This window comes from Cricetulus griseus, chromosome 2 (assembly GCF_003668045.3).
Source record: "Cricetulus griseus strain 17A/GY chromosome 2, alternate assembly CriGri-PICRH-1.0, whole genome shotgun sequence".
Lineage (NCBI taxonomy): Eukaryota > Metazoa > Chordata > Mammalia > Rodentia > Cricetidae > Cricetulus > Cricetulus griseus.
Window position 1 is genome coordinate 77288768 of NC_048595.1, and position 16565 is coordinate 77305332.

Below are 16565 nucleotides of genomic sequence, written 5' to 3' on the forward strand. Positions count from 1 at the left end.
CACACAGTTGCCTATAGGGATCAGCTAAAAATAAATTTTGCTTCGAGGAGAAAATGGTGACACAAATGAAGTAACTCAATAATACTGCACCCTCTAAAGGACTGCAAACTTGCTTCGGAAAGGAGTTTATACTTGGTTTGTGTTTCCCAGCCTTTGCTGTCTGTATCACCTTGCTCCTATACAGAACCCTTGTGCTTGATCACTTGCTCTCATGTGGATGCCTTGCTCAGTGGTAAGGAGTTTTTCCAATTTCACAGCAGACCACTGTCCAGCTTCATAGCTTCCCCAGAATGCCTTCTAGGTAATGTCATGCACACCACACTAAACAGGTTTCTGCTTCAGTAGGCGGAGAATCTAAACTCACCTCTGGTGAAAGCTGTGCAGATGATTAAAGATTTCCTTTGGAATGTACCTGCCATTATTCTTCCTTTTATATGCTGAAGTTTTTATAAACCCTTAACAATTCCTCAGAAGGAGAACATCATCATTACTATTGTCTCTCTCAACAGCAGTTTCTTCATATGAAAAGGAGGAAGTAGGCTGTCAAGATGGCTCAGTGGGTAAAGGTGGTTACTGTCAGGCCTGGTGACCCAAATTCAAACCCTGGAACCCACATGATTGAAAGTGAGGATCAACTACAGCAAGTTGTCCTTCAAACTCCCTACATATATCGTGCTTTGTGTCCAACACATACACATATACAAAGTAAATTGAGTAGGGAAGGAAGCACATAATTTGAAATGGGAATGCATAATTCAGTGTGTGTGTGTGTGTGTGTGTGTGTGTGTGTGTGTGTGTGTGTGTGTACATACATATACAATGGATTTCTCTATGTATACATATATACACATTTATATACAAATATATAATAATGGCATACATTACATATAATCTGAAGGAATAAAACAAAAGTCTGTAAACATCAGTGAAAGCTAAAAACTGAAAAAGTAAAAAAAAAAAAGGCTGCAATTTTTACCAAATCTAGAGTAACTCTGAAGCATAAGTGATGAAGAAATAATTTAAAGAAAAATATAGCACCTTTTTTTACAAAGCGATAGGTAAAGATGTTACTCTTTACCTATATATAGGTAATATATAGGTAATATATTTATATTACCTATAATTTATATTACCTATAATAATAAATATAATATATTTACCTAATATAAAGATATTAGCAGGCCTAGAATAAGTGAAGGGGACTGTCCTGGACGTAAATTTTTAATCCAAATCTGCGCTTCTGTCTGGCCATCATAGGCTGAAGCATCCACTTGGCTGATGTTTCTAGATTCCAGCATGCTGCTTTGGCCCAGATAAACCCTCTCCATCTTGCACTATAGAGATTAAAACTGACTGTTCAAATATAGAGAGAAGACCATAAGATGTAGTCAAGGGTGCTCATCACATACCCATGGGCTAGCCACTTTGTCGTAGTGTTCCTTGGTGCTTTCCTTTTTAGAGAGAAAAGGAGAAAGTTAGTATCTGGGTTGCTTTTTTTCGCCAATGTTTTGGTTTTATAATACATGCCCTATTCAATATTTTCCTTTAGTTATATCATTCTCAACCTTGAAAAACTCCGAGTGTGTATTCAGTGAGCCACATGGTAAATACATGATCTGTAGTCTATAATAAATTCTTTGCTGCCCCTGGCTTCTGAAGCTCTCCCACTCAGTTTTCCCACCACATCAGACTCCTATCCATCCAAGTTTGTTTCATGCAGTGGGACTTCCCAGATAAACTTATGTCTTTGCTCCTGTTATTCTGTTAATACTGGTTGTCTCTTAGGTACTTTCTAACAAACCCAAATTCTGTCTCCTGTAGAAAGCTGTCCTAGCTCCTGACCTTTTCCTGTGTCTGTTTCTGCTTAAGACATATAAACCCTGTTAGGAAGATGTGTGCCCACATCTGTCCCTGTTGATATTGCAAATACACTTTCATTAAAATCCTGCTGGTTGTGATCGCATGCACTTCTAATTTCAGCACATAACAAACAGAGGCAGGCAGATCTTTGTGAGTGTGAATTTGAGGCCAATGTGGTGTACATAGTCATTTTCAGAACAGCCAGTGTTATCTAGAGAGGCACTTACTCAAAAAATAAAACAAAATACAATACAATACAATAAATCTCTATACACCTACTTCCTAGCTCAGGATATATTCTTCACAACTAGAGTTCATTAATATTTCAAGAAAGGAGAAGAAAATAAATGAAGGATATAAAAAGATAAAAAACAATGGTATGCATTCATAAGAGTTTTCTCCCCAAATGAAAAATGTATACACCAGAGCAACTCCAGCCTAATTATTAATATAACAGAACAGTGTTTGTGTTTTCCAGAGTACCAAGGTCATGGCCTGAGAGGTTGAATCATAAGTGATGAAACTGATGGTTATGCTAACTGTGGCCCATCTATAGCTAAGGAGACTCTGAAATATTTTGCTTCCAATGCACAGGGAGAAACCTGGCAGTTTTGGATTTTTGTCACCTTTGGAAGCTGTTAATAAAACACCTTTTCACCCTTTCTAATTCTCCCTTCTTGCTATTTTTAACCAGGTCTTCAGATAATCTTCCCACAGTATCTGCAAGAGAAGTTTGTTCAGTCGGCTCTGAGTTACATCATGTGCAATGGTGAGGGAGAGTATGTGTGTCAGAACAGCCAGTGTCGATGCCAGTGTGCTGAGGAGTTCCCACAGTGCAACTGTCCCATTACCGACATCCAGATCATGGAGTTCACACTGGCTAACATGGCCAAGGCCTGGACTGAAGCTTACAAGGACCTGGAAAATTCAGGTACACAGACTACTAGCATGCATGACCCTGGCCAGGTTACGACTACTATGACTTGGTCCTGTTGGAGGTTTCAGGGTCAGCTGTGGCAGTCATCATAGAGGAGGCACAGAGTCAGTCTCCATGGAATGAAACAGTGGGCATCATAAAGTGTTATACTTTATATATATTATCTCCACTGGACTCAAATGACAAAGTAGGACTGAAACACCTCTGACTGGAGAGTCAGAGGGCATTGTATTTATTCCTAATTCTCTGTTTATGTGTGAATATGTGTATAAATATGATTTGATGAATGAGCACACATAAGTATATAAACATATGTGTCTGTCTAGATATGATAAGTACATAAGTACATGTGTATATATGTCTTATGTATCTATAGTGATATATAATATCATAGATACTCAAAGTTCACATGAACTATCAAAAGTAAAAGTTACTTTAAGGATAATTTAGCTATTTCTTGCATTTCCTGGTTCACACTAATGAGTTACAGGGGAGGAAAGCCAGTTATCCAAGGTCATGAGGGGGATAAGGTCTAAAGTTAGATCTTTGAGTTCTTGGATCTTTGAATTCTGTCAGAAATTAATTATGTAACCATGTAAGAGATACAAATCATTATGGTATTGCAAGTGTCCATGAGTGAGGATGAGGAGCAACTGGAACACTGATTTAGAGATGGAGTCAGTGTGACCAGTAAAGTCAGGGGTGGCCATTGTAAAAGAGAAAGTTTTATTGTCCTTCTGTGCTTCAGAGAGGCAGTTCTCAGGTTACCTAGGAATGTTAATCCCAATGTAGATTAGGGAACAGAAGCAGAAATGCAGAGAAAGGCTGACATTGGACAGGGAATTGGCAGAACTAGATTCTGGTTGTCTCAAGTAGTTGAATAGAAAAGGGATTCTGATGTTGTCCAGGATCTTTGTTTACAGACGCATATTTGATAACTTTATGGTTGTTGGTTTCCCTCAGCTGAACTAGAACACCGAAGAAAGTTTGACATCAACAAAAGATAGTCAGTTTTAGACAGGATACATTCAAGAGTTCTTAAGAATTCCAAGAAGCATCACAAAGATATAGTAAGCTTGTAATACATAGTTTAACATCTGCTAAATGAAGATGCTCATCAATGTAGCATTACAGTTTTCAAAACAAATTCATAAGCCTTCTATCAGGTCCAACTACATGGAAACTTCGTTTCCATGGAGCAAGAAGGACACAAAGACTCAGAATTTGCCTTGAGGTTGCACACATTGTAAATGACAGCATTGGTAATGGAGTCCCTGACTCCAGACCCAGTGTTTACAGCAGTCTTCCAATTTATTAATTCTAGTCAACTCTGTAGGCTTGAGCTCCCTCATCTGATAAAGGAGAGGCCATGTTTGCATTTTGAATATTTGAATTTATTTAAATCTTTAGTCACAAAACCCTTTGATCAAACAAAATGTTACCTCAGAGCCACTGTGTTTCACAAACAAAAGCAGGGTCATTTGAAATGCCTGGTTGCTGTGAACGTAGAGACATGCTTTGCCAGGATAGGATTCATCAGACATTGTCCTTCTGCAGGGCCATACAGTTTAGATGGAAGTGCTGAGTATGCTTTATAAAGCTTTATACATTAATCTATTTCAAATTCTTGGATCTTAAAAGCAGAGAGAGGTCATGATAGAAGTATATTAGAGTGATGTTTGGCCTCAAACAAACAAAATATACTTGGCCGACTGCTTTTGCAGATAAATGCTACTAATTGCTAAGATTCTAAAAGAAACGAAGACTATCTGCATCAGTAATAAGGAGCTCTAATTCTAAAGGAAGCTACTGTGAGTGGGTGAGTAATGCGACAGAAAGTGATATGTTGCAGAATTAGAAAATGGTAAATAGTTTGCCTTGCTCTTTTTCTCTATCAGGTATACATACCCATGGATCTCCTGCACATATTCCTCTGAAATAGCTCAGTTTAATATAAACCCGCCTACGTTTTTGTTCTGTTTGTTCCAGCCCTTAGCCTTACTGCCATAGCCCCAGGTGGAGGAAATAGGAATTGTGGCTGTTGGATGGCTTCACAATTTCAGAATTTGCATTAGATACTCTTGTACCAATTTGACAGACATATAACCTGAAGTCTTGAATAAATGACTTAAGTAACTCTTAAGTGGTCAATATGGGATCTGATTTCTTATATATTTGAATATCTTTCACAAAGTTTCTAAAGATCTGGCCCAGAATTTTTGTTTTTAGAACTCTTCCTTCCTTCCTTCCTTCCTTCCTTCCTTCCTTCCTTCCTTCCTTCCTTTCTTTCTTTCTTTCTTTCTTTCTTTGCTTCTTTGTATGCTAAACCTCAAGGTCACCCTCCTTATGCTGAGAGGAAGTATAAAACTTTGAGTGAGAGTACATATTCTGGAGCAAGACTGAAATTTTAATAGAGCTGGCTACTGGCCAGCTGTGCAAGTTAGCTATGTGCTTTGTACCCAACCTCTGTAGAGTGGGGGTGGTACTGATGATGTGCTTCATAGGTTTGCTGTGAAGATCATTCAGGAGTTCTAAGTGCTTAGGCCTGGATTTGGTATCTGTTGAAAGCTGTGCAACTACTCTTTCTGTATATAAATAAGGTGAATATATGGACAGGTGTGAAAAACCCTGCATTTTTTGTAGCATGAAACAAAATTCTTTGGCTCAAACAATGATTTTTAAGCTTTTTACCTACAAAATGATCCATACTATGCTTCACTTCCCAGCAGTTGAAAAAAAAAAAAAAACATGGGGGAAGGATGGTCTGGTTGAGAAAGTGTCAGAGCAGATAAGAAAAATCCAGATTTTACACTTGGCACTTGTGACTCTTTGGCTATATCATCTTTAGAAAAATTAGTTTGTCATTCAGGGCTGTAGATTTCTTACTGTCTATATGAAACAAGAAAGACTAGCTAGGTGATTTCTAAAGCTCTGTCAAACTGTAGCCTGAGATGTTGCTCAGAAACTCATTTTTGGGCACTGGGGTTGAAACTCTTACCAACGAGACCCCTTACCATTTCTTAAATTATAGTTTTCCAGAACTGGAGATGATGTTACTTGGTTTATACCTAGGACTTCAAATAACAGTTGGATCAGGAGTGCTGAGTTTTACTTCCTTCAGTTCTCCATCCATCCTATAGCTTAAGAAAGATTCAGTCAGGTGCTAGTATATTTCTAACACCACTTTAGATGCACAAGAGTCCTGTATTTCAAAGGAAAAGAAGTCATGGGGATTTGATCACTTAGCAAGCAACAATATTTGACTATAATTTATCAACATTGCTTTTTCACAGGCATAATTCTACCAAAAGCATTCAATACTGATTTTCTATGTAGATTGGATAAAAGCTTTTCAATTTTTAAACTTGAGGATAAGTGATTCAAAGGCACTGTTAACAATGAATACAAAGAGGATGTATTGTGACTTGGCATCCCAATGCTGGAAGTTTGGGAAAATGTATCTCAAACATAGATGCCTTCTTCAGGTAGCCTTCGGTACAGAAACAATATTAGCAGCACAACACACTGTGCAGGGACATGCTGGCCTCAGGCAAATTTAAAGTCTTTCACTGGCAAATGAGCTAAGTGTCAGGAAGGAATTCAGGACTGACCAAAAACTAATATGTGTGCTTTTTCCTGGGGAAAGACTATTTTTCCTGCTCTTAGAATTCTTTATTTGCTGTTGTTCTTTATGTAGTGTTGAAACTTCATGGTCCTTCAGCTCTCCACTTTCGCATATCTGATGGTGTACTTGTTCAGCTCAGGTTTAGCTGAGGCTTCATGGGTCTAAATTCTGCTGTTTCTAGGAGGTACATTCTCACAGCAAACTTCCTGATCTTCTGGCTCTAACCATCTTTCTGGACCCTCTTTGTAAATGTTCCTTGAGCCTTTGATGTGTTAATGTATCCACTGAAATTGGGTTCCATAACTCTGTATTCTGGTTGATTGTGATATTCTGTTATGGTCTTCTGTTCCAAGACCAGTATCCTTAATGACAGATAAGGACTACACTTACATCTGAAGATTGAGAGATAGGCGTCAATGATGATACAGAATATGTGACCTTTGTCTTGGTGGGTCTGGGTTACTTCAGACAATATATTTTCTAGTTCCCTCCTTTACCTGAAAATTTCATGATTTTGTTTTTCTTTATGCAGAGTAGTTGTTTATGGTCTATATGTACAATGTTTTCATTATCTTTTTGTTGGTTTAAGGACATTTAAGTTGTTCCCATTTCCAAGGTGATATGAATAGAGCAGAAAAGAAATAAGAGGAAAAAAGAGAGAACTAAATTTTTAAGAAGGACTTCAGATGTTGACTATCATGTTTACCCCTACTTTCCTGGCTCTTGTCTCTTGTCAGATGAGTTTAAGTCATTTATGAAACGTCTCCCAAGCAACCACTTCCTGACCATTGGTAGCATCCACCAGCACTGGGGTAATGACTGGGATCTACAGAGCCGTTACAAGCTCCTGCAGAGTGCCACTGAGGCTCAGAGGCAGAAGATCCAGCGCACAGCCCGCAAGCTCTTTGGTCTCAGCGTGCGCTGCCGCCACAATCCCAACCACCAGCTGCCTAGAGAGAGGTACGTGGCTTCTACAACTCCATCTCTACAATGTCTACCTGCCTTGCTCAGCATCAGTTAGCATACTATCCTACAGTAGAAGGATATATGCTTCAGGTAGCATATTTGGCACTCTTTAAGCTAAGTAGTCCATAATTTTGACCAGCAATGATCCTGACTGCAATTAGCTCTTGCAACACTGAAATCCACATGCTGCCTATGTACAACATTGAACTTAAGTATCTATGGATTCTTCATCTTCAATGTAACTAACTTCAGATTGAAATCATCCAAACAAAATTTGTGCCTCTACTACATATGCTTAGAAATTTTTTCTAGTCATTTTTCCCTAAATATAATGAATTTATGACACGAAGAATTGCAGGCACCCTGGAGATGATCTAAAATACAGAGGAAAGTGTGCATAGGTTTTATGCAAATGCTACCTTCACCTTATTAAAGGATTTGTATACCCACTGTCTTCGGTATATGTTTTTAAAGTCCTAAAATCCGTTTCCCAATAATAACAAAGGGAATTGGGCCATGAAGTTTAACTCTGCATTGTTTTTGCTGTTTCTGACCTATCTGACTGTGGGAGACCTCCAACACTGGTCCCAACAACTATATGCTACCCTTTTGGTTAGTGAAAAATGCAATATCTGTACAATTTAAAAGTACATGGTTAGGAAGATTTGCATCTCTTCTTAATGGTAAAGAAACTTGGCTAACTAATTAATCAATCAGGTAGTTAAGGGCCTTTGGTCAGGGCCTAGACTGGAGTGAACCATGTGTAGCACCAACTGATGAAAATGTTAAGAAGGATCATACAGTCAGTTCTCTTAGTATATGAATTTATCCAGAGATCTGATGCTCCTTAAATTCAGAGTTGCTTTCTTTTCCTAGTCTGGTTCCAGCCTTGCCCTGTCTGTAACTTTTAGCCACTGGGAAATACAGGAATAAACAAACAGGATTCATGTTTTTGTGGAATTTTCACTTCTTCTCAGGGACAAGCAATGAAGAAAAAATGATTCAATTAGGCAAATTCCATTCTATCAGGCAATTTATGATCTATCTTCATCTGAGGAGTTTCAATAGTAATGTATCCATGGTTTCTATGAAGCTATCAAAAGAGGGCAAGAAACCAAGCTGGGGACATAGGCATGAATTCAGTTGTGGAGCCTGAATCAGGTTCCTTAAACTGATTCAGCCAGAACAGTTGTTTTTTAGTTTATTTGATATTGAGGGTAGGATCTAGTCTTTTATTTCCCTCAGAGAAAAGAAATTCAAAATTTTTTTTAAAGAATAAGACTAGTTTGGGGATAGGGAGGTAGCTTAGTGTTTAAGAATAATTTTTCCCAATAATATTCAATTTTTGTACCCATTGAGCAAGCCAAGCATCTGGCACACATATGTAAAGTTAACTCTAATCTGGGTGGAGACAAGAATTCTGAGACTTGCTGACCTATTTTCTAGCTGAGGAAACACAACCATGAAGTTTAGAGAATCTGCCTCAAAGAAATAGGAAAAGAATGATTGATGAGGGCACCCACTTTTTGGCCTTTGCATGTATATACAGGTATGCACATCTTCAGGTGACATACAGGAATGCACACACACATACACACACACACACACACACACACACATACACACACACACACAGAGGGAGGGGCAGAGAGAGACAGAAACAGAGACACATAAATAAATCTTGAAAAATCAAGTCAGATTTACTGTGTTATCTGTGTTGTCCACATAGTTGTGTGTGTGTGTGTGTGTGTGTGTGTGTGTGCATGTGTGTGCGCACATATTCATTTTCCTGTTATACAGTCCCAAAAAACTGATGAAGTTCTGAGAGGTGAAGTTACTACTCCAAAGCCACAGCTATAACTAACTGGTTCTCAAATGGGTTGATTTTGTCCCCGAGGAATATGTGGACATATACAAGGATATTTTTAATTGCCACAAAGAATGATACTATACAGGGTAGTCTCTAAAACAAAAAATTATCTGGCTCTAAAAGTCACCAAAAATGAGATATAGCCAATCTGTTGTAAAACAAAAGTCAAAATGCCATTCAAATCTATAAATCCATATTTGTCCTCTGTAATGTCTGCTGTGTTAGCACATAAGACAAGAATTAAAAAGTGTTATATTCTTCTGGAAGGTTCAAGCTGCTTGTCCCACTCTGAAGCTTTCTCCTCAGATTTTTCTAGAATATCTAATGTTGATTCATCTGTGATATCTTTCCTGATTACATCCAAGATGTTCTTCATTCTAAGTTTCTCTTTATCTAAAATCACTTTTTTAAACTTTACTTCTCTCTCTTTCCCCAGTATGACGGGTATATACCAGTGTGTGTTCATCTTTGTTTGCCCCAGACTACCTAATTCTGAGTTTACCCATTATACCTAGTTTGTAATAACCACTTTGAGAGTGAAATTGATTTTTTTTCTGTCAGTTGCTGATGTGTTGCTGTACTGCTGAAACACAGACTTGGAAAAGGGTCTGTTCACAAATTGACTTCCTTGTTGCATGCAGCAGATGCCCAAGCTGCCACCATAAGGGAGTCTCTGAAGTAGAACCATTTAGATTTATCAGGACTGTGGCAGGTGACTAGCCTCAGGCACTGTTTGGGGCTCATAAATGACTACAGTCCACAGTGTGATGAAAGATGGTTCTTACAGCAGGATTAGGGAAAGATTCAGTTGGGAATCAGAAAATAAAATTTACCATAAGTGGATATTAGCTTGTAAAGCTTATTTCAGCTAAGTCCTACAGATTAGGTGACCTAAACATTCGAGGTCTTTCTTCTTATAATTCTAGTATATAGAATTTTAACCACAGGTTTTCTCAGGGTTGTGTCTTTCGAGGACTCTGTGGCTTGTCTCCTCCCCTTGTCCCCACAGGATCTTTCACTCAGGTACATCTGTGTCCTCATCTCTCCTGCTTCAACACCACAGTCATGCTAGATTAGCAGCCACTTCAAACTAAAAATTGCCTCTGAATAAAATGGTGTTCTCCAGTACTGGGAAACCAAGACTTTAACATATGCACTTTGTGGGGGAGGTGAGATCATCCAGCCTGTAACAATCTAAAGCAACAGTTCTCAAGCTACCTACAGCTGTGACCCTTTAATACAGTTCCTTATGTTGTGGAGACACCCAACCATAAAATTATTTTGTTGCTCCTTCATAACTGTAATTTTGCTACTGTTATGAATCATAATGTAAGGATATATGATTATATGACCCACAAAAGAGTCAAGACCCACAGGTTGAAAACCACAGCTCTCAAGGAAAAATGATTTGTGTCATATCTTTAGATGAAGAAACTGTGTGCCAAAAGATTGGCCTAACAGAGGAAAATCTGAGCAAAGAGGTCAATATTTAGCCATTGCAAGAGTGTACATACATCCATCAAATTCATTGAGTGTCTCTGCATAAATTCCAAGTCCAAAGACACTGGGGAAACACCCCAGTGAAAAGAACTCTTCACAGCTTAGACTGTCACTGGCACACCGGGTCTGGGGAAGACACAAAGGGAAAGGTGCCAGATGTGGATTAAAAGGGTAGGGAAAGGGGCAAAATGAATGTAGGCACTGGACAGTCGGGGAGCCTGAACTCCAGTGATGAGTTTCACTATGCCTTGGTATTAGTGGTGGTATTATTGGTATTAGAGGCTGTGGTATCTTGGACAAGTCACTTCCTCATTTTGAGCTCAGCTTCCCAAAGCTGTGCCATGAACTGTATTCTGCTTGTGTAACTTGCCAGGAATGGCTACCTAGAAATACCATAATGCTACTGGGACTTTCAAATAGAGCTCTGGGTGTTAGCGTGCCCTCCTGAAAAAAGAAAACTTACTTAATCCCAACTTCCTCCCACTCTGTCTAAGAGAGTGGCTTGAATCTTCAATTGGCAAGTCACTTCGTTATGTTCATACACGAGGTATGAATGCTGATACTGCCGAGGGTGGGAACATAGAAAATGAAGCTCAGAAGGCTTCCCAGGGGAGTTGACCTTCCTTGGCCTGGCTGTGGGCTGCTTCCTGACATCTGAATCAGAGGCTTTAATGAGCACTTCTCAGACTAGCAGGGCATCTCTCTGCCAAAGAGCAGTGTCAGACAGAGGTGATGGCAGTGAGAACCTTGAGCCACCTCTAACTGAGTAAGTTTATGTTTGCAAATGAACTGATTGCTCAGCTTCAATTTGTCTGCTTGTTGAACTCCATAGGAGTTGAGTGCTCTGAGCAGGTGCTGTTATTGCAACAGGTGCCACCGAGATTTTTACTTGTCTCACAGAGGGGTGGCATTGATACAGGATGGGAGCGAGACAGAGCATAGAGCATTTGCTGTGCACAGATAGGTCACAGTCAGGGCTGTCTGCCATTTCCCAGCCAGCCATCAAGCTTTATGCAAGTACCTGTACCTCATTTGTGAAACTGGATAATGATAATTGCCTTCAGGTTAAGTATGAGGATGAAGTTTTAAAATTTAAAGACCCAGTAATACTTGACTCCAGTCAAAAAAAGGATGAGAATTCATTTTGTATGTAAGTTCTTTATGCCTGGCATTCTCTTTTCATACATGAATTAACTATTTTCTTATCACTGTTTCATGAAATAGGTACTGTTATTATTCTCCTCGTACAAATAAAGGCACTGAGGCATAAGAAGTTTAAGAATGTGCCAAATAAATGGCCATTATTATTGATATTTCAAAGGAGTCATTTACTTTTTAGTGTGAGGTCAACTCTGCATATTTAGAACTTGACTTCATGAAAGTTTATTAACAGGCTATTAGGCAGAAGAGATGTTTGTTATCACTTGCTGAAAAATATTCTACCCTCAAACTTAATGTCTCAAAACAGTGCATTGTCACCACTCATGATTGTGTAGGTCAACTTGGTACAGTTGGAGGGCTCTCAAATTGGCTGAGGCTAGTGTCCTTGGGTAACTTCCATCTGTGGACCTCCAAAGTAGCTCTCTCCCAGAGCTGGCAGTTGAAGCTGACTGTCAGCTGGAGGCTCAGCTGGGGCTGTCAACTAGAGTGCGTACCCATGTCCTCTACATGTCATTTGGTCATCTTGTAGCATGGCAGCTGTGCTCTGAAAGAAGCACTCTGAAAACCAAGGAAGTACTAAGATTTCTTCATCCTAGCCTTGCCAGTGAGAAAGTATCACTTCTATTATATAATATTGCACTAAATAATATGAGAAAGTCACAGAAAACTTCCCTGCCAGTCTCTTTTCCATTTCACATGCCGTACTTCAGTAGTAGGATCTGGAACAAGGACCGCCAGTTCACTGGAAGGATAGCATAAATCCACCACAGCATCCTGACAACTTCACACAAAACCTCAAGCATGATGGGAACCTCATAAATATTTGGTTGAATGGTGGCCAGCAGTTATGTGGAATTGGTATGGTTGGACCCCTTCCCTTTCAGCAAGCACTGGGTCTTAAAGTAGAGTATGTCTTAGTCATTTTGATGTTTCCATGGCCTTGGTTACAGTAAGCATTCCTAATTTGGATGTCTGACAAAGCTGGGAGTGCCTTTTTTATTTATTATCATATTTTGTTCTTTCACAATTTTAAAGTTGTACATCATTTGATCTCTTATAGTCATTTCCTTCCTGTCCCTACCAACTCCTTCTACTTCCCATCAATCGCTTTCCCTATTCACTAGTTTTGGCTTAATTTAGTTTCCTACCAAATATAGCCAGAGTCATCTACTTGATCCTCAGTTTGCAACTAACTATTAGAATCTAGGGGGCTCACAACTGGATACTTAGCTAGATACTGTGTTTTTCCTTTTCCCCAAACCTGTTGGTTACCAACTCATCAGAAATATGTGGTAGGGCTTCACAAGTTCTTTGCCACTTCACAGCTGACTGTTATAAGGGAACAATTCCTGTGGACTCTTTAGTATGCATATCTCCTGTGATTCATGGTTGCTATGGTTTTCTGTGTCTTGTTTAGAAGATGGTATTTTGCAACTCCTCTTCCATTCCTACAGATTTTACATTCTCTTTGTCTCCTTTTCTGATACGTTCATTGAGCCTTAAGGGGGTGGTGTAAATATTTTATCTAGGGCTGAACCCTCAACTTTTGTTTATTTTCAGCATCATATAGAACCATGGATCATTTTGAGATATTTCTGTTTCAAACTGAGAATAACCTTTGTCTGTGGGAATAAACATAGATCTCTAGGGAGTGATTTGATGATGTGACAGTTGATCTAAGAAACTATCTAATCTGCTCCTAAATAATGGGTTTTTGACCAGGCTTACAAGATTAGACATTGGTTCCTTCTTGTCGAGTAAGCCCCTAAATCAGTAAGAATGTAATTAGTTATCTCTATAGCAGATACCACCATTATACCAATAGAAACATCTTTCCTGAATGTTTGTTCTTATACTTCATACAATTTACAGTTGGGTTGTGAGGTAATTACCCCACATCAGCCTTCATAGCACCATGGGATTAGATACTGGAAAGGACATTGACATTTAGTATAATTGGAGATCAAAGTAACTATACCAGATAGTGAAAATAAGATTATCATTAACAATAATGATGACAGCAGTAATATCAATAATAGCAATAGTACACAAGAGGAGCACCTAAACTATTTCATGAGCAGTCAATAGTTTAGCAGATAATAGAACTCATTTTTTGCACAGATTTTGACATTAGACTGCTCAGGTTGAATTCCCAACTCAATTTCCATATAGTGACTTTGGGATGAGTTACTGTCGTTTTTGTGCCTCATTTTTTTTAGATGTAAAATGAAGTTAATAATATGCCTATACCATAAGACTGTTTAGAAGATTGCTTTTTCCCCACATTAAATAATAGTGACCTTGCTAAGCAAAATTATCAATACACGAAAACACTGACATTTTACCTATCAATTTCTTATAACAGCATTTTTACCCAATAATACTGAGTACTGGTAATAAGGACATGTCTTTCAAATTAGTCTGCTATCTTTAGGGAGTAGGTGATGTTGATCCATTTTAAGACAAAACAACAAAACAAAACAAAACAAAAAACCTGACAAGCCAAGAGGTATAATTATCTCAGATACAACACTACTGAACAAAATGTTTAGAATTATCATGTTGGCTACATAAACTGGATGGACAGAAAAGTTCCTTGGGAAGATAAGGAAATGCCTATCTTATCTATGAAGTGTGAAGTACAAAGAGTAACCTTTGTTGTGTTTGGGGTGCTCTGGTTGCAGTGTGATGATGTCAAAGTCAGGGTTATATCATTATGATTAGAAATGTGGTGGACAATGATTAAGTTTTATAGTTGTTGGTACTATGATTAAGACTCCATAAAGGATTCTGTGTTAAGGTTCATGGTGACTTTTCAGTTGTGGAGTCTTGAATCAAACCCTGAAGCCCAAACAAGAACTAGGAAAACAAATTCTCTAGGGTGAAAAGAAGAAGCTTGCCTCAATGCAGGCTAATGGAACAAATGGCCCCAATATGAAGACCAAACTAAACTCAAACTTTCAGGAATCCTGCTTCTGCCTCTTGAATACTATCATTACAGACAGCACCACCATACCCAGCTCAGCTCATGGTTTTCACACGTTTAACATGGGAATAATTACTTCCAGTTTCCTGTGCTAAGTACAGGTTACAGTTTGTATGTGGATTACTTTAAGAAACAGAGCTGTGCAAGTAGGGTGGACTTGTATCAAAACTCATAGGGAATAGAAAAGATTGAGTTAAGGACCAGTATAACACTGAACACCTAGGTAACACCTGTAATCAATAATTCACCTGTGTTAGGCAGCCCACCCCCCATAATCATTTTACAGTCTCATAACGTAGGACTAATACATCTTTTTTTTAAAGGACTGAGGTCATTAAACACAGTGATGCCTAGTGAAGTTTTTTTTTTTTTTTTTTTTTTTTTTTTTTTTTTTTTTTTTTTTTTTTGCCAGGTAGGAGGCCAAGTCTACTCTTATAACACTGGTACTATTGTATCTAGCCTTGAGTCAAGATACTCAGAGATATTTACACATAATTTGTTTTCAGTGCTGGGATTTGCTTCTTACTGCAAAAGAAAGAGGGAGAAAGAAATGATGAACCTAGGATAGAAAAGAATTGCAAAAGTATGGAGGGAGAGAGGAAAGTGAAAAACAAAATCCACAGAGCAGCCAGCCTCTCAGGAAATGCTGAATTTAGGTGTCCTCTATGCAAAATTGTGAGTGTTAACTGACCATCTGTTCCACCAGCCTCATTTTAGTCTCTGGGAGACAGTTAAAGATAAAATCAAAACGCTCAAGACATTTCTGTTTACACTTGGTAGGGTATGAAGGGCAGTGTTTTGCAAATAAGGTACCTGAGCACAAGTCATGGCTTTCAAACATGGTATGCAGATAGAGTAGGGAAAATTTTATCACATTTTTAACCAGAATGGAGCTGTTTTCTTTCAGGAAATTCTGAATTAAACTCACTTTCGAAAGTAAGGTGATTTTTAATTCGGTAAAACAGTTTGAAAACAATGATGCCTAATTATCTCTGAGGTCCTTCCCAACTCTATGAGAACTAACACTCAGAGTGATCATTCTATTCAGACATATTGGTAGAAGGTCAGTAATTGAATCTCTGAGCAAGGATGCTCTCAGATAATGCTAATTAGTAAAATTTAATGAGTAACCTGTAGTTCAAACAAAAATCTGCTTTTGCCTGAATGTAGATGCCCTCTTAACTAAGTGTCCCAGAATTTACCCTGATCACTTTTCAATTTGTATTCCCTGGAGCTGTCAGAATTCTTACCTAAGAAGCAAATCCAGTCTTGTCCTATCCCCACTTGAAGTCTTTGACAAATACTGATTGTATGGGAAAGAATGGAATTTTTAAAAATAATTTATTGTATTATTTTTTTTTACAAACCAATCCCAGTTCCTCCTCCTTCCTTACTCCTTTTCTCAGCCCATCCTGCCCACCACTTTTCAGAGAGAGTAAGGCCTCCCATGGAGAGTCAACAAAGTCTGCCCTATCACCAAGTTGAGGCAAGGCCAAGGCCCTCCCCTGAGCATCTATGCAAAGCAAGATATCTCTCCATAGGAAATGAACTCCAAAAAGTCAGTATATGCAATCCCAGTGTTCCCCAAACCTGCTCAAGCCAACTACTGTCATCTGCATTCAGATTTTCCAGCTGTCAGTCAGGAGTCAGTGAGCTCTCA

At 38.6% G+C, this 16565-nt stretch overlaps 1 protein-coding gene across 1 annotated transcript in view; it reads left to right on the forward strand.

The window, feature by feature from the left end:
• Brinp1 (BMP/retinoic acid inducible neural specific 1) overlaps positions 1-16565 on the forward strand; it is a 136566-nt gene that overhangs the window by 100089 nt on the left and 19912 nt on the right. The window contains exons 5-6 of the mRNA XM_035438960.1: positions 2555-2791; positions 7160-7382. Coding sequence (XP_035294851.1) covers positions 2555-2791; positions 7160-7382 — 460 coding nt within the window. The remainder of the gene's footprint in view (positions 1-2554; positions 2792-7159; positions 7383-16565) is intronic.